The sequence below is a fragment of the Cucurbita maxima genome, unplaced genomic scaffold, assembly GCF_002738345.1.
Source record: "Cucurbita maxima cultivar Rimu unplaced genomic scaffold, Cmax_1.0 Cma_Scf00012, whole genome shotgun sequence".
Taxonomy (NCBI): domain Eukaryota; kingdom Viridiplantae; phylum Streptophyta; class Magnoliopsida; order Cucurbitales; family Cucurbitaceae; genus Cucurbita; species Cucurbita maxima.
In genome coordinates, this window is record NW_019272028.1 from 2020260 (window position 1) to 2039300 (window position 19041).

The 19041-nt window shown below is 36.0% G+C and overlaps 2 protein-coding genes and 1 long non-coding RNA gene across 5 annotated transcripts; 2 read left to right on the forward strand and 1 right to left on the reverse strand.

Annotated features, from left to right (window-relative positions):
- The first annotated feature begins 73 nt into the window (after positions 1-73).
- On the forward strand, positions 74-12340 carry LOC111487171 (regulator of nonsense transcripts UPF2-like). The gene is made up of 18 exons (XM_023134443.1): positions 74-270; positions 1392-1451; positions 1748-1835; positions 3366-3568; positions 4244-4585; positions 4846-4950; positions 5235-5362; positions 5970-6146; positions 6380-6461; positions 7092-7376; positions 7483-7680; positions 7779-7880; positions 7993-8244; positions 8326-8544; positions 9481-9651; positions 10247-10432; positions 10662-11135; positions 11270-12340. The coding sequence occupies exons 2-18, from the start codon at positions 1395-1397 to the stop codon at positions 11771-11773; spliced, it is 3573 nt and encodes a 1190-aa protein (XP_022990211.1). The 5' UTR covers positions 74-270; positions 1392-1394; the 3' UTR covers positions 11774-12340.
- Positions 12341-13023: 683 nt separating this feature from the next.
- LOC111487260 lies at positions 13024-15055 on the reverse strand. Its single transcript, XM_023134619.1, has 2 exons — positions 14070-15055; positions 13024-13352 (listed from the first exon to the last, which is right to left on the reverse strand). Exons 1-2 carry the CDS (start codon positions 14900-14902, stop codon positions 13061-13063), a joined length of 1125 nt encoding a protein of 374 aa, XP_022990387.1. The 5' UTR covers positions 14903-15055; the 3' UTR covers positions 13024-13060.
- Positions 15056-16836: 1781 nt separating this feature from the next.
- LOC111487362 lies at positions 16837-18845 on the forward strand. Of its 3 annotated transcripts, none has more exons than XR_002719051.1 (3): positions 16837-16953; positions 17617-17774; positions 18813-18845. It is a non-coding gene; the product is annotated as an uncharacterized LOC111487362 (long non-coding RNA). The 3 variants fall into 3 exon arrangements; XR_002719052.1 differs by having other exon boundaries at positions 18785-18827; XR_002719053.1 differs by lacking the exon at positions 18813-18845 and adding an exon at positions 18518-18616.
- The last annotated feature ends 196 nt before the right edge of the window (positions 18846-19041 follow it).

The window sequence follows — 19041 nt, forward strand, 5'->3', positions numbered from 1 at the left end:
AAAAAAAAAAAAAAAAAAAAAAAAAAAAAAAAANAAAAAAAAAAAAAAAAAAAAAAAAAAAAAGAAAGAAAGAAAAAGTGGAATTCTGTTGAGCTATTCACCTTCATCTCCCTCTAACGGACTCGTCCATCTTCTTCACGCTGTCTCCTTCTCCGTTTCAGCGGCTCAGTGTCGCCGCCGTCTTTTCTCCTTTCGTGCCGCTGTAGCCTCCTTCTTCCTCCTCCTAGCGGGTTTAATTTGCACTGATTTTCTACTATCTTGCTTGTACTGGTATTCTCCTGATCTCCACTCCATCTATGCCTTTCTTCTCACTTCATAACACACAATTAAAACTTGTCTAATGAAACAATGGAGGAGTTGTTTTAGTTTTTGATTTTTGATTTTACTAACAATAGCCGAATAGCAACCTGAAAGCAAAGAAACCTTGCTGGGACGTTTTGAACTGCTATGTGGTACCCTCTGCACTTTGATTTGTTGTATATGTTTGCCGATTGAGGCTTTGATCATCTGTATATCTATTTTGTTACTGCTGCCATGAATTTTTCAGTATCTCCCTGGATAACCTACCGTATTATCCAATTTTCTTTTAATCTTTAGCTTGTAGGAGTTCGATATAGTTACATCAGCTCGGATTTCCTCAGAATTAGGGTTTTAGCTTCGAATCGTTAGTCTAGTTATCATTCTCCAGCGTTTGGGCGTGCATTGTAGAAGTTGCAGAACATTCTTAATCGGTCACCATTGTTATCTACTTTTTTCAGCGATGAATTTCTCTTGGCTGTGTATATCTCTGTATACGAATTTATCAATTTTTCTCCAAATAATGAAGGATTTACAAAATGTCGATAAAGAATTATCTATAAAGGCTTTAAAATCTTTGGAAATAAATACGCCTTTAAAAATAATGAAAACCTGAAAAAAAAAAGATAATTTAACATTAAATAATTATCGATATATAACAATTATTGAAGACATGCAACCTCTGGAAAATAACAATTTTGAAGGCTATCTTTTTTGACACTCTTTCAAGGTTTTGTTAACCTTTGAAAAAGGATCTATTGAAAATTGTATAATGCTTTTTCAGAGTTATGACCTTAAGTAATTGTCAGATTTCGTGTAGTGTTTGTTGAGTTTAATTCAGTGGATAGAGGTGTTGGGCATGGGTGGGTTGAAGGGAAAAAAAACTACCCAAGTTGGTGGATTATGATCGTTGTGTTATTAACATTTACTGTCCACCATTTTACCTTCCAATCATAACTGCTTTCTTTCAATTGGCAATGTTTTAGTATTTTCCAGTAACAAACGAGCACTTGGAAGCTTTATGTATTTAGTAACTCATAAAGGTGGTAGTTATTTTTATATCTCTTAACTTATTGCATGTACATACTACACAGGACATGGACCATCATGAAGATGGCCCTGGGGTTGAAAGTCAACCCAAGAGAGATGATGAGGTGAGATTGACATACAAGTCTAAATGGTATCATTTAGTGTTTTAACTTTTGATTTACTCCATTCATTTACAACTCCTTGGTCATAAATCATTAGATATGCATAATCTATGGTTTGTAACTTCATCCTTGCATCCTTGCATCCTTGCAATCATTAGATATGTATAATTTGCAACATATTGCTCGACACATCTAATTATATTTGCTATCATTTTTCTTGGTGAGTCTAGTATGAGACGTTTCTAGTTCTCCTACATGATGTATAGTTTGAGCTGCTGATTGTTTCTCTCATGTTGTAGGAAATGGTTGCCCGTCAGGAAGAAATTAAAAAGTCATTTGAGGCTAAAATGGCTCTTCGTCAAAGTAATTTGAATCCTGAGAGGCCTGGTTAGTGAATTGTCTTTAGCATTTTGATGATTTTAAGTATTTATTGAGTTAGATGTAATTCTATTTTCTTTTTCATGGCAAGTGAAATGTTTAAACCTAGATGATGAAAAAGCAACAAATGTTGTCATACACTTTATAGATAGACATTTTGATTTGGACGTTTTACGTCTAATAAATATATTTTAAAATTTGTTTATTTATTTTTAAAGACGTGGAAGTAGGTGTTTGAGATCACTTGGTTAGCCCACTTAAGGACACTGAGAAGTCTTGTTGAGATTGGGGATGGGTGTATTCTCTGGATGGGAAAGACCACCATAATCTCATATAAAACGATTTGGGTTTAGCTAATAAAAAATATTTTTTTTGGGGTGGGAAACTGAACCTTCATTGAGAAAAATGAAACAAAATACGAAGGCATAAAACAATCCACTGCAACAAAAATAGACTCCAATCTAAGAAAACTAAACCAAGCGCATAATTGCCGAAAAGTCTGGCCACAAGGATGCATTAAACCTAGCTACCTTTGAAACCTCCTCCCACAATCTTTTTACCTCCTTAAAAATTTTGCTGTTTCTCTCGAGCTAGATTCTCCACAGCTTAAAAAAGAAACTTGCCTGCCACTTGTCTCAAAATGGGGGATTAAGGAGCACGTCCTCAATCCTAGCACTGCCACCCTTCTCGAGCCAAACACGAACAAACAAATGCAGACATTTGCTCTATAAGGAATGAGCAAATTGGCCACCCCACAGCAAGTGGTCTATATTAGCCTCCTGCTAGTCAAACACAGAGTCCTGTCCCAAATTCTCAGTCTTAAGCCCCATTCACTTTGTCCTGTCTTCTAGCTAGGGCCTAGGAAAGTAGTTAATGAAGGAAAATGAACTATTTAATTGTTAAGCTTTTATGGAAAATCAGATTTTCCAATCGTTACTTGCATACTTATTCACGTCTCTACAAAAGTTATAAAAAAAAAGGAACCCTTAATATGTTTTTACTAGTTTCTTGATGACTAAAAGGCATGCTGAACACGCTTCATCAATAAAACCACTCAGCTTCGAGTCTCAATCACTTTGGGCTTATCCTTATTGATGGTTTTGTGTGGGAAAAACTTAGAAAGAAGTGGATGAAATTAATAAAGGGTGGCTAAGACTTCGATCTTCCTTGATGGAAGATTGATGGGTGAATAATGGCAGACTCAAGGTAAGGGCACCCATTTTCTCTTTTTATTTCTGTCTTGGTTGGAATTCTTGGGGGCATGTCCTCAAGGTTCTACTTTCTTTTTTAGTATGAATGATTTAGAGTGTTCTCTTTAAGGGCGACACTTTGGAAGCTTTGGTTAGAGTGTTCTCCTTGGTGTTTTCCTTAATGATGGTTTGAGATAAATGAATAGATTTTTTTTTTTTTTTTTTTTTTTTAAAATTTTAATTTCACCAAAGTACCAAGTACATATGCAAGTTCAATTTCATCTGACACAAATTTGACCCATTTTATCCCATGTATGTTCAATTTGTTAACTTTTGTTTTTGCCTGCAGACTCTGGATTCTTTAGAACTTTGGATTCTAGTATTAGACGCAACACAACAATTATTAAAAAGTTAAAGCAAATAAATGAAGAACAACGAGAAGGACTGATGGATGAATTGCAAAATGTAAATATGAGTAAATTTGTTAGTGAGGCTGTTGCTGCTATTTGTGATGCCAGGCTTAGAGCTTCTGATATACAAGCAGCTGTTCAGGTAACCTCTTTTCAGTTCTTTTGTTTTCTAGCTCAATTTTGTGGTTTTTCGTTGGGTGGGGGCAATAGAAACTTAGACAAAAGTTTTCTGCTAATATCACATCATCTTTTTGTAATGCCCCTTTCTCCAGTTGGTTAATATTTTTCTTCATTTTACATTGGTATTTTACCTTTTACCTATGTAATTGATTTAAAATTCAATCTAAGGTCTCATTTAATTGGTTGGTGCCTTGTTCAGTGTCTGGCCTCTCCTTGTTCTTTCATTCACTTAGTGAAAGTGACTTTCTCAATACAATTAATGATTTACAGAACCAAATTAATCTTTTGGACAACAGTGACCAAATGTTTTTGCAATTACTCTCTTGGTTTGGTCCTTTTAGACTGGACCCCCTTTTTTGTATTGCTTTTTGGGTTTGGGCGGGTTGGCTTATTGGGCTGGTTTTGTAATGCACTTTTGAATTAATTCATTTATTCTCCACAAAAGCTCGTTTTCTCTAAAAAAAGAAAAAGGATTTACAGGACCAAATTTATCTGCTAAGAATATAGATTTTTTAGTTTATTGGCAGTGTTTGATAACCAATCTTTCACATGCTGAACGACAAAAATAATGGTGAAAGTTCTGCCTCTTATCTATTTCTGATGTGTTTCCTTGTCCCCTCCCCCGATAAAAAAAAAGATCTGTTCGCTTCTTCACAAAAGGTACAAAGACTTCTCACCATGCTTGATTCAAGGACTCTTGAAAGCATTCTTTCCCGGAAAGTCGGGGGATGAGTTGGAGGCCGATAGGAACTCGAAGGCCATGAAGAAGCGCAGCTCTCTCAAACTTCTTTTGGAACTTTTTTTTGTTGGAGTTGTAGAAGACAGTGCAATTTTCAATAATATTATTAAGGATCTTACAAGTGCTGAACATTTGAGGGATCGAGATACTACCCTAACAAATTTGACTCTCCTTGCTAGCTTTGCTCGGCAAGCGAGAATCCTCTTGGGGCTACCGCCTACTGGTCATGATCATGAGGAGGTACACAGCTTTTCCTCAATTTTTACATAGCCATGGTACTGTTAATGTTAATTCTGCATTTGTTTTGTGTGGATTTTTTTACTATTCTAATAAGTTTATGCTTCTCACGAATAATGAATTTCCATGTATATTGCAGTTGCTAGTTGCTCGTCACAACTTGTACTGTTGACATTTTTCTTGCTCTTCATATGAATGGATGAAATTTTCCTTGTTTCCAATTGTGCTTTACTCTAAATTTATTGGCTGACATTCTATTACAGTTTTTTAAGAGCCTCAATATTACTGCCGACCAAAAGAAATTCTTCAGAAAGGCGTTTCATACATATTATGATGCTGCAGCAGAATTGCTTCAGTCTGAACATACTGTAAGCAATTCACTTCCTTCTCTAGAGCTACTTACTTGATCTACCACTAACTTTCCTCATATTCAATGATAAGGTTCTTGATTTGGTTGTTTGTTGTTAGTTCATCAGGATGTGTGTTTTTTAAAAACATTTTTAGGCTATTATACAAACAGAATAATCCTGCTATTTTATGAATTTTATTCTTGTAACATTTTTATGGGTGATCAACTTCCATCATGATGAATGAAAGAATATAATTTACACTTGTAATGATGATTTGCTTGTCACATTCCTTTCAATGGCAGTCACTTCGCCAAATGGAGCATGAAAATGCAAAGATCTTGAATGCAAAAGGAGAACTTAGTGATGAAAATGTCTCTTCATATGAGAAGTTGCGAAAATCTTATGACCATCTATATCGAAATGTCTCATCGTAAGTTGCACTATGACACTCGTGGTACAAGGTTTTTAACAATCAATTGTTGACTTGATGGATATATGGAATTATTCCTCAACGTTTCCCTCATCAAAATCTAAATTTACTTGACAATTTGCGTATTAATTCTTTATTGCACCTTTTGCATTGAATTAAAACTCTCTCTCTCTCTCTCTCTCTTTTTTTTTTCCATTTCATCTAATTGATAAGCCTTAATTCTTAATGTGTTTAATGAGTACTGATTTAATTCTTATACTGTATTCTTGGTATCCTCGTATTCTTATAATGAAACAGTTTCTTATTTAAGTATTCTGGAGGTATTTCTAATTCAAATATGAGCGAAGTAATCCTTTATAGACGAGTATGGCACACCATGTTGAGATCAGAGGTAGTTGAGATGCATTGGAGAAATATAAGTGTTATTCTAATAAGATGTGGATGGAGACGAAAATTGCTCAAAGAAATAAGATGGGTTGTCAATTGCTTCATGTGAAGAAAATTATGACGATATTGTAATTAAAAATATGATTTTTTGAGCTCATCACAAAGTAAAATAGATTCCATGAACTATTTTTCACTGGAAAATTAATGAACATTTGCACAGCTTAGCAGAAGCACTTGATATGCACCCCCCAGTGATGCCAGAAGATGGTCACACAACCAGGGTTTCTGCAGGAGAAGATGTTTCATCACCTGCTTCTGGAAAGGATTCTTCTGTGCTCGAAGCCATATGGGATGACGAAGACACCCGGGCTTTCTATGAATGCCTACCAGATCTCAGGTTTGGCCTGGTCAGATTATAGATTGTCTGAGGGAAAGCTTGCATCCATTTTAAATTATACTTCTTTTAGTTACCTAGACTTAAACATATTTTTGGACATATACGTGTAAGAAGTGTTCTACATTTGTGCATAGTCAGATTCTGATTGCACGTCTCATTAACGTTTTCTTATCACATAGTCCATTGTGTTCTTACAAGAATTAAATTAGTGGTATGCTGAATGTGCTTTTCAGGGCATTTGTTCCAGCGGTACTGTTGGGAGAAGCAGAGCCTAAAGCAAACGAGCAATCTGCAAAGCCGGCAGAAAATCTGGCTGTAATTCCTCAGGCTTACAATTTTGTTTCAAAACTTCAATTTTTCCTCAACTGTTTTATAATAATCTCTCTACTCTTTTTCCTAAGGAAAAAAGAAAACTCTTTTCTCACTAGAGCATGGATACTTTAGTTGGCTAGCGTGTCGGACACTTGACACCCTAACACTTGTTGGTCACGTATTGACATTTGTTAATACATGTACCTATTCATATTTATATTTATCCAAGCATACTTTTTTCCTAATACCTTTTTTTCAGTATTCTTCAAAAGAAAAAAAAAAACATTGAACTGTTAATATGAAGTTTAAGTGGAGTTTATATCTATTACTTTATTTTGCTATTTTATTTAAAACATATCGAAAATATTGTTTTAAACTTTTTTTTTAATTGAGTGGAATATGAACTCTAAATAACATTTATGGGTATTAAATTTAAAATTTTAATAACTGAAAGAATTAGATATGCTTGTAATTTATGAATGGGGGAGTGGACAAAATGGTCCAAAACTAATTACCGAGCACCCTACCTATAAAAAAAATTGATCCTTCGTGGTCCTTGTTAGCCTATTCCATGAAAATGCATTTTTATGCTTGTTATTAGTTGAAGAATTTGGATGTCTTCTATCTTAAAAGGAATCTGAAGCAGACCAAGGTCATCAAACATCCATAGAGGCCGTGGAGATTTCTACAGATGGTTCGCTACAGGATGGAAAAATCAATGAGAAAGGAAAGGACAAAGAAGAAAAGGATAAAGAAAAGAACAAGGATACAGACAAGGAGAAGGGGAAAGAAAAGGACGCAGATAGAAAGATGGAAAATGAAAAAGAAAAGCTAAAAAATATTGAAGGAACAAATTTGGATGCTTTGTTACAGAGACTCCCTGGTTGTGTCAGCCGTGACCTTATTGATCAGTTGACTGTAATTGATTCTCTATCTCCCAGTTTGACTGTGAATTTTTTTTAGAGGGGATGGAAGGCTGGAAATTTGTGAAAAATGTGATGTTAGTATTCTTGTATACTTGCAGGTAGAGTTCTGTTATTTGAATTCCAAGGCTAACCGAAAGAAGCTCGCCAGGGCTTTGTTTAATGTACCTAGGACATCTTTGGAATTGCTGCCATACTACTCACGCATGGTTGCTACGTTGTCAACTTGTATGAAGGATGTGTCTGTCATTCTCCTCCAGATGTTAGAGGAGGAGTTCAATTTTTTATTGAACAAAAAGGTCTCATTTTAGTTGGTATAAATTTTTTGGGGATGGAATTATCCTTTTATCTTCTATTTATTTCTTTACTGTTTTTCATAAGCTATTTTCTTCTGCAGGACCAAATGAACATTGAAACGAAGATTAGAAATATTAGGTTTATTGGAGAGCTCTGCAAGTTCAAAATTGCTTCAGCTGGTCTTGTTTTTAGCTGTTTGAAGGTATGAGCGGAGGAGACACCTGTTGATGTTTATTCTTTCCTTCATTACTTTCTATGTATTTTTAGCTGTTGTGGTTGGAAATTCATGGACAAATTTTATCTCTATTTGGCAGGCATGTTTAGATGATTTCACTCACCACAACATTGATGTTGCTTGTAATCTTCTCGAGTCCTGTGGTCGTTTTCTTTATCGGTCTCCTGAAACTGCAGTGCGGATGGCTAACATGCTGGAGATATTGATGCGCTTGAAAAATGTAAAAAATTTGGATCCTCGACATAGCACCCTGGTAGAGAATGCATACTATCTTTGCAAGCCTCCAGAGAGATCTGCACGGGTGTCAAAAGTTCGTCCACCATTGCATCAGGTATGGTTGCATCCTACACTCACAAGCTTTTCCCCAAGTACAGTTGGTTCTTATGTTTTATTTACTCATCGTATCCTGCAGTATATTAGAAAGTTGCTCTTCTCAGATCTAGACAAGTCTGCCCTTGAAAATGTGTTGAGGCAACTTCGGAAGCTTCCATGGAGTGAATGTGAGCAATACCTTTTAAAATGTTTTATGAAAGTTCAGAAAGGGAAGTATGGCCAGATTCACTTGCTTGCTTCTTTAACGTCTGGTTTGAGTCGATATCATGATGAATTCTCGGTTGCTGTTGTTGACGAGGTATGTCCAGTTCATTGAGAACATTTGAAACTTAAAATGAGACTGTTAGTCTGCCTGATAAGATCACTACCCATAGAGCGTATGGATTTTTGCATAACTACACTTTCTACTTCACAAAAGCCTTTCTGGATTGATGTTCTCATACTGATTTCTTTACCCTTTTATTTTACAACCTCTCTTTATTCTTTTGATCTTCACTAACTCCTTTGCTGCATTAAGGGGTCTTTTTAATAATGTTCACGTACTTCTTAATTTCTTTCTGTATATTCTCACTAATGTCTTTAAATTCATCAATATCTAGTCCTTTTGCATATACTTTCTCCTACATACCTTCCTTGAGCACTCTTTTTGTCATTTGATTACCAAGTCGGTTTCTAAAATATGCATTACAATTTTAAGCATGTTGTCCTCTAAAATATGTCAGTTTGGATTTTTTTGTCATGCATGAGTATCGAACTAGATATAAGTTTTTAATTATAGTAGAACAAGTAGAACATTAGTTCAGTACTTGTAGAAACTAGACATAAAACTTAATTATCAATTTGACTGCTCCTAGTAATTTGCTTTGCGAATTGGAATACCCACTTGTCTTTGTGGATTTGACGTACAACTTCTCTTGTCTAAGAATTGTAATAGTTATTTGTGATGCAATCTCTGAAAATGGCACAGTATGTTTTGGATGACCAGAACAACAATTTTACTATGTTCTTGTTTGAGTGATTAAAAATTGATAATCGTAGTGGAGCCATAGTAGATAAAGATAAAATTGCTGAGCAGTCTCTGAAATTGCATCTCTTGGAAGGAGGAAATGTTTGGATATTAGGTTCTCTTGTTCATAGCATGTTGTTTGCATATTTGATCAGGTTCTCTTGTTCATAGCTGGTTTATCTATTTTATTCATTCTGAAGGTGGTTATTTATCTCTATTATTTTCTAGGTATTGGAAGAAATTAGGCTTGGACTCGAAGTAAATGATTACGGGATGCAGCAAAAACGCATTGCCCATATGAGGTTTTTGGGGGAGTTGTACAACTATGAACTTGTAGATTCATCTGTTGTTTTTGATACCCTTTATTTGATGCTTTTCTTTGGCCATGGCACGTCAGAGGTACGGAACTTGTTTTGTTGATTTTTCTCCTTTTTTTTATAAATTTAATTTTACCCTGACATGTTACGGTTGTTAACCGTAGGCTTGGTAATATGGTTGATCATTGCTACCACCCCACCTGAAAACCTTTTCTTGATTTTATTTTATTATTATTATTATTTTATTTTATTTTTTTGTGTGCACTATGTATTCAATTTGCATCTTGGATTCTTTATAAACTAAAGTCAACAGTGCTTATAGAATTGTTGAATCTTCACTATTGATATATTTTTTTTGTTCTTTTGATAATTTAACGTACAAATAGTTTGTGAATCCCATGAACTGAGTTATTACTCTCAAATTTTCAATTTCATTAAGACATGAGCAACCTTAGTTTTAAGCAGAAATCAATGGGGATGGGACAGTAAAATTGGTAAGGACTTGAGCCTTATAGGACATTCTGGGATTATACGATAAATGATGTGGACCAAACATATGTTCAATGCTTGTGGAGGATACTGAGTCTTGTTTTATGAGTACAAGTTTGTTTCGTTGTGATCTGGTTGAATGAATGTTTTGTTTCAAGGCTCATGTGATCGGTCTTTGTTGCTTTTAGCAAGATGTATTGGATCCACCCGAGGACACTTTCCGCATAAGGATGGTTATCACTCTTCTTCAAACCTGTGGTCACTACTTCGATCGAGGATCTTCAAAGAGGAAACTTGATCGATTTTTTATACACTTCCAGAAATATATTCTCAGCAAAGGCGGGCTTCCATTGGATGTAGAGTTCGACTTACAGGCAAGTTGATTATCTTGTTAGTTTACTTGCCAAATGCTTTATAACATTTGCAAATTTTTCAGGGTCACTAGTACAATTGTTATTCTTGTGATCTTTGTCAATTTGGTGAAACTTTGAAAGGAGGAAGAAAGTTACAATTTTTACTGATTACTCTCCGTTGCACGTCTTCATTTATTCTATCTTCCTCCATTCCTGCATGTCAAATAATCTGATGAAGTTGCGTTTACAGGATTTATTTGCGGAATTACAACCAAACATGACTAGGTACTCATCCATTGAAGATGTAAATGCTGCTTTTGTAGAACTTGAGGAGCACGAACGTTCTGTCTCAAGCGACAAGTCCAATACCGAGAAGCACCTTGATGCTGAAAAGCCTATGAGCAGAGCAACTTCCAATACCACCTCAGCTAATGGAAGGGACACGGTGAATGGCTCTAGGGAAAATGGTGCATCTCATGGAGACGGTGTCGATAGTGACAGTGATACAGGAAGTGGCACTATTGAGGCAGAGGGATGTGACGATGAAGAGTCAGACTTGGGGAATCATGAGGATGGATGTGACAGTGACGATGACGAAGATGATGAGGAAGCTGGTCGACCTGCTTCTGATGAGGATGATGAGGTTCACGTTAGACAGAAAGTGTCTGAGGTAGATCCCAGGGAAGAAGCCAATTTTGATCAGGAACTCAGGGCTGTAATGCAGGCAAGAATTATTTTTGTGATCACTTTATTTTCTTGCCATGACTTGATGAATGCAACAGCACGTTCAATATTTTTTTAAAATTCATTCGGGTTTTAAATGGCTTAATTTGTTGATTAAGTTATTTCCTAATGCAGGAGAGCATGGATCAGCGTAGGCAAGAGATACGTGGTCGACCAACATTGAATATGATGATACCAATGAATTTGTTCGAGGGATCGACGAGGGACCACCATGGAAGGGGGACTGGGGGAGAGAGTGGGGATGAGGGATTGGATGAGGATGCTGGGGGAAGCAAAGAGGTTCAGGTGAAAGTTCTTGTTAAGCGTGGGAACAAGCAGAAAACGAAGAAGATGTACATCCCTCGTGATTCCGCACTTCTACAGAGCACGAAACAGAAAGAAGCAGCAGAGCTAGAAGAGAAGCAAGATATTAAGAGGTTAATCTTAGAGTACAATGACCGAGAAGAGGAAGAAAATAATGGATTAGGCTCCCAAACAATGAACTGGATGCAAACAGGGGGCAATAGAGTCCCTACTCGAGGAAACAATTGGGAGTCATCTGGCGGGAGGAGCGGTGGGTCGCGTCATCTGCATCATCGGTATCCCGGCAGTGGCGTGCATTACAGTCGAAAGAAGTGAGTTCAGTTCACCATTGGTATCCTGGCAGTGGTGTGCCTTACAGTGACAGAAGTGAGCTTAGTGCACCACGATATCTTGATAGGTGAAGTCAATTACAGCAGGCATCGTAAATTTCCTGGCAGTGACTGTTCATTACAACAGTAAGAAATGAGTTTGATTGACAGTTCCTTACGGAAGGAGTTTCTTCATGAACCATATTTTGTCAACCATTGTCGACTTACGTACAGATCCCTACAGTATAGCCTACGAATCGGTCTTTCTTCGATGCTAGACCATGGTTGACGATAGAAATCATAGATGATGACGATAAAGTTGCAATTAAAAGAAGAAAGGAGGCTTTCGTTGGCTTTCGGTGTGTATATCGTGTTGATCCCTATCTACTTATTGAGGCATTGTTTCTTGGTATTGCATGAAAAGAATGGTTTGTTCAGAAAGTTGTATGACAATTAAAAGATTAGCCTGCGAGATTGCTTGTGTTGTGTACAGTTCTTGTGTTCGGGCGTTTGGCTATTTCGGATATTGGAATGTGAATTGTATTTTTCTTCAGTATACAAGCTTACTATGTGTCGATGATAATCAAACCCTGACCCCGACATTGGCACGACCCTAACAACATTCGGCAGTGTGCTTCACCCTTATCAATGTCAAGTCATCATGTCTCATCCTACACAACATGTGCTACGGTGGCTGGTGTTAGACGAACACGACTCTCCACAATGGTATGATATTGTCCATTTTGAACATAAACTCTCATGGCTCTATTTTGGGCTTCCACAAAAGGTCTCAAAACTAATAGAAGGAGTATTAATTAATTATAAACCATTGATCATTCTCTAATCACAGGAGAGTGTGCTAACCCCAAAAACTCATCCTCAATTCTGATTATAGGTTGCAACTTACCTACATGAAGTCGGAGTCGGTAATCACCCATCAGCCATACGGTTGTGAATTCATTCCCGGGCCTTATCACCCATAAGGATATGGTTGAAATTTGATATTATTATTCTTATTATTATTTGAATAATTGCGTAAGAGATTTTTTTTTTTAAATTATATTGTATATATCAACATAAGAGTAAAAACACTAATACAATATTCTCAATATAATATTATGATAACTGAGATTGGGCGACACGTAATTACATTTAATTTATTCCTTACATACATAACTATATTTAGAGAAAAAAAAAACAGTTCGTATAATCTGCATTATATTTTAGACGGTATACGACGATTTCCACAATTCAAACACACGAACGGCACAGAACAGACGGCTTCCCGGAGACATCAGGGCGCGGGCGGCGGTGTCGGGAAGTTGAAAGCTCTAACTCCATCGATCAGCGGCGGAGACGGCGGTCGTGTCGACGGTGGTGAAGGTCGGTGCGGCGACCTGGGGGCTTTACGGACATATTTTCGAGCCCAAACGTGCTTGCCGTTAATGGAAAATTTAGCTTTGGTCCTTCCTTCGAGGACGAGGTCGATGGAGGATTCCGTTTTGACGACGAGCCGGGCGTACAGCGGCTGCTCCGGCGGCTGCGCCTCTTGCATGTGAATGCTCTCTATGAAATCTCCATATCTTCTGCTCCAGAATCAGATTTTCATATGTTAGATTTAAGGTTCTGAATTTTTGTGCATATAATTTTTTAAAAATAAAATAAAATTTTAAAATTTAAATTTATACATAATATTAATCTATTATACATTAGTGAAAAATTTAGTGACCTTTTCTCTCTTTTTTTATTTAAATATTTAAATTTTTAATCAAATAAAACATATTTTAAAAAATTACTTTTTTATTCTCACTGTTTTTTGAAAAATAACTTAACAAACAGTATACAAAAAAATAAAAAATAATACAGATTGACTTCTATGATATTTAAGGGTTTACCAATCTATTGCCACGACTAAGTTTTAGAGCATTGACTTTAATAATATATTAGACGAACACTACCTTCTACAATGATATGATATTATCCATTTTAAGCATAAGCTCTCATAACTTTATTCTGATAGTATTTTTTTTATTATAAACTCATGATTATTCTCGGGAGATAAATGATAAATGATGGTACCAATAAAATAAAGATTTTCAAATTAATAAAATTAAAAAGTCAAATAAGGAAGGGAATTAAAAATAAATAAATTAAAAATATTTCCCTAATTATGAAAATTTTGACTGCACGATAATCTAGAAAATATTGACAAAAAAATCCACATGCAGAGGAATATAGAGAAATATTGGGAAAATAAAAATAAAAATAATAAAATTTAATAATAATAATAATTAAAAAAAAACCTGCCAAAATAGTCTCTAACTTCCTCCTCAGAGATTGGGTATCCTTTGGAGAACGTCAGAAAAATGGTCCTCTCGTCCGGCGGAACCGCCTCCCCTTCTTCCTTCCCACTCCTCAGCTTTAAACGACCGAACAAATCACTCATTTCACTCTTCGAAATCACGTTCCGTTTACCCACTCTCGCACTCTGACTCGCCGTCGCCGCCTCCGGCGGCGGCGGCGGCGAACTCTCTCCCCTCACATTCACAAATCCAAAAGCTGGAACAACAAGCGGACTAGCCGGAGCCGCCGCGAAGTAACTTCCACGTCCACCGTGAATCGCGGGAACGGGCACGGAGGCTCGTGAAAGTACGCGCCGGGTTTCAAGCGCGTAGAGAATGTCCTTAAACGCCCGATAGCAAATATCAGTACAAATCTTGGTAACGCCACGGAGGATCCTAAGCCGGTTCTGATGGAAGAACCGGAGGGAAACCGGGGTTTTAGAAACGTGTTGAATGAGTGGAATATCGACCGACGTGTCCGGTTCGAAGGGGAATTTGTCGTTTTCTATACAGGCTAACGACAAGACAGCCTCGTCGAACAGAGCGTCCACCAACGCGTCGGGTAACGACAGCATTTTGTAGACTAAATTGAACTCTTCGCCGTTCTGTTCGAGCCAGAGCCAGAGGCCCATGACCCGAACCGACTCGTCCGGGTCGCGGCCCAGTGTGAACACCATGCGAGTGAAGAGAGTTCTGTCGATCGTGTGGAACACGTTGAATTCCTCTTGCGTTACAGTGTAAATATCAGCGCGTGGGGAAGAGGAAGAGGAAGAGGAAGAGGAAGAGGAAGCCATTTACAAAAAAAAAAAAATAATAATAATAATAATTAATAAAAAAAGAAAAAAATGGTGAGGAAATGGAGAAGGCTTGGGGTTGGTATTTAATGGCATGAAGAGACGCCATGGAGGAATTTGGGTTGCATGAATCGATGCTTTTGAAGGGTTATGTGTTCGTTGCAGGAATGGAATCCAAACTCCATTAACATATTTCCAATATAGGCTTCTCTCTTGAAAGTTTTGGCAAGAATACTTGCCATATTTTCAAGCCATTGTTCGGGTTTGGGACTATATGTTGCATGTAAGAGAGAGAAACTAAAAAGTTATGTTATGAACCGTTCGAAAAAGTGGTCGGGTTTAATGTAAAATTAAGAATTATATGCTCGGAACAACTTAAAAGGGTGTTAGATCGATTACTCGAGTTGAGCTCACTAAACAAAGTTGAGCCGAGTGATTTATATGTCACTAAACCACTTAAAGGACGAGAAAAAGAACTATACGGGACGGTGGTCTCCTAGACATAGTCCTTTAAGGCGTGGGCGTCTAGTCCATGGTCCATTAGATGTTGGTGCAAGGCTAGAAAATTTGAACACATTGATTTTGCTCGTTTCTGTCCTTTGCTTTAGGGCTTGTCCCTCGGTGTGGTCAGTATCAATGAAACTTACATTTGTTCACTAATTATGACAGTTCGCCAAGGCCTCTTTTCTGGTAGGGCTCGAACCCCCATAAAGGAGGAGGGATATTTTATTGAAATACCCATAAATAGTTTTTTTTCGTATAAATTATATTTTTACTTGAAACTATAAGCAAACATTCAATCCTTACAAAACAAGATTTGATTGAGTATCGAGAAGTCAAAGATTTTAAGACAAAATACCAAATACAAATAAAAGCGAATCAAATTTTTCCCATTCCCAACGGAGTCCATATTTTACGTGAATCTTCTTTCATAATGGTACGGAAAAATAGTATCATTGAAGTAGCTACACGACTAACTTTAAATATAAGAAGTCGCAAAGCGTTACGTTACTGCTTACGAAAGACTACTTTCCAAGCGAATTACCGAAGAAAGACTACCTGAAGTGGGAATCAAGTTCAACCCTAAAAAAATATCTCGAGGTTTGACCTATACTACTACCAAGCTCACCATATGCAAAGGATGACAATAAAGACCGAAGATCGAACTAATCTCATTCTTTTTTATTGGTTGGAGGGGAGAAAAAAATTAATTTAAAATGTTTATGGAGATATATTTTTCTAGAGAAAATAATGTAAAAATGATTAAAAAAAATAATAGGCAAGTAACTATTTTTATTTTTAGTTTTTTTTTTTTAATATTTAATATTCATACTAATATGACCCAAAGGAGACCATCTTAAAAATGAAAATTTCAATTAAAAAAAAAAATTAAAATCATGTAAAAAAATGACATTTAAAATTTTGTATAATTTGAAAATATTGTAAAAAATCATTTTAAAATAAAAATTAGTTTCAATATTAAATGCCCAGATTTATAATTATTTAGTGCATTTCCATATTTATAATTATTAGTTAACATTTTAGGATAGTAGCAATTTATTGCCATATTTTGGATGGTCATCATAATTTTGAATATTTAAATATTTAATATATATTTAGATAGATGGATAATTATTAAAAAAATATATATTTATAGAAACTTTTTAAAATATATTTATCTATTAAAACTCTCAACTTTTCAATTTTAATAAATAAATAAATAAGTGAATCAATTTATATCTTTAACGAAAAATTGATCTTACAAAAATTGTTAATACATCAATTTAGTTTAATTATTACACTTAACTTTATTTTATAATTAGTATTTGATAATATCAAATAAAATAAAATTTCAAATTTATAAGTATATAATTCAAAATATATAAGTGTCCCGCTCCCGCCTTCCTTCCATCTGCCTTTTCTAATCATTTGGAACTTCAAATTTCATAAAATCCTCTCTCCTTCCTTCCATCTGCTTCTGGATCAATTTGCCGAGAGATAATCCGTCTTTATGTCCTATGAGCACAGATTTCAAGAATCTCAACTCTAAGGTACTTCCGTTATCGATTCTGTTTATAACTTTCTACTTCGATTCGTTTCTTTTCTCCCGTTTTCGCATTTGTTAATCTTAATTGCTGTGTTCTAAGCGAGTCGTGCGAGTTTCAGAGCATCGAGAAAGCATGATTGTGAAACGTTATTTCTTGTTCTTCATCCGGAATGGAGTCGCACTGTAATTTCTTTACTATGATAAGCGATTTTGATGAATAGTGGATTCGTTGACTCCGCAACTTTTTGTTTATGGCTTTTCTTCTGTTATATTTTCTCTTAGAAGTAACGATGATTACATGATTATATTTTCTCTTGCTGTGTTCTGTACGCATCTTCTGAAATTTCATCTTCTCTTAGTTCTTGTGTAATAATTGTAATTGAATTTTGATTACCATACGTTATACTTGGATAATAGAGATACTTGAATCTTGAATTGATTCTTTTATTGAATGATGATGCTGCTTACAAGCTTCTCAATCATGCAACTGTGAACGTTTCTTCTGTGCGCGATCGTTTTTATGTTGAGCTTCGTTATGTCCAGGGGATGGTGATTTGGAATCTCTATTGTATATACTCTTTGTTAAAATTACAACGAATGGATGAAAACTTGAATTCTGCATATATTGTCTGGAATTACATCTTCTTTTCTTTCTTAATTATTATAGGATTTTGATTTTTATGTAATTGGATGAGACGGATGCTTGAACCTCGAATTTCTTTTCTTGTTGATTATGATTTGCCAAGAGATAATTCATGAAGAATGAAAAGCTCGAATCCGTCGTTATGTCCTCTGAGCACAGATTTCAAGAATCTCAACTCTCAGGTACTCTCGTTTTCGATTCTGTTTATAACTTTCTACTTCGATTCGTTTCTTTTCTCCCGTTTTCGCTTGGTAATCTTAATTGCTGTGTTCTAAGCGAGTCGTGCGACTATCAGAGCATTGAGAAAGCATAATTGTGAAACTTAATTTCTTGTTCTTCATCCGGAATGGAGTCGCACTGTTATTTCTTTGCTATGATAAGCCACTTTGATGAATAGTGGATTCGTTGACTGAAATTTTTTGTTTATCTCTTTTTTTGCTATGATAAGCCACTGTACTAATTGTAATTGAGTTTTGATTACCATACATTATACTTGGATAATAGAGATACTTGAATCTTGAATTGATTCTTTTATTGAATGATGATGTTGCTTACAAGCTTCTCAATCTTGCAACTGTGAACATTTCTTCTGTGCGCGATCGTTTCCGTGTTGAGCTTCGTTATGTCTAGGGGATGGTGGTTTGGAATCTCTATTGTATTTACTCTTTATTAAAATTACAAGGAATGGATGAGACGGATGCTTGAACCTCGAATTGCTTTTCTTGTTGATTATGATGTAGACTACGAGCTTATCATTTCGCCTCTGATTGCTGTTTGGAATTTATACTTAGAAACTCGGATTCTGAACATATCGCGTGGTGTTTCATAATCTCTTGCGTCCTAATGGCTATAGAACCTTTATTTTTATACATCGTACTTGGATCACATAGATGCTTGAATCTTGAACTGATCTTTTATTGATTAGATGCGGCTTCCAAGCTTTCTAGTCTTGCTTCCGTGCACATTTCTTTTGTGCGCGATCGCTGCAGCGCTGAGCTTCCTTATGTCAGGGTAGGATCGCCAGTAGTGTGCTATGTTCGTACTAAATGTTTCTTTGTTATGATCTACTTTTGTGGTGATTGGTTTTAATGATAGCTGAAGGAAGCTCATCTTCTGTAGTTTGATGTTTCAGGCACAAGTGAAATTCATCTTTGTCCTGTAATTGATCCTTGACTACTTTTTGTATGCTTAGCGATTCGCCGATTGAATCGTATTTACAGCAAGATCAAATATCCAGAGGAAGGTTTATGCTCCGGAACAGGTGTTACCGGATTCCAAGTGTAATCGGCGCATGATTCCAGGTATGGCCTTCTCAATCGCTAGAACCAAACACTAAACAGCAAAGTTGAAAATCACAACTTCCTTAAGAGTTTAGCTTCAGACTTTTCACCGGCGAAGGTATGCTGCTACCTTAATGATTATTGCATACCTAATAGTATGCCGTTTGTT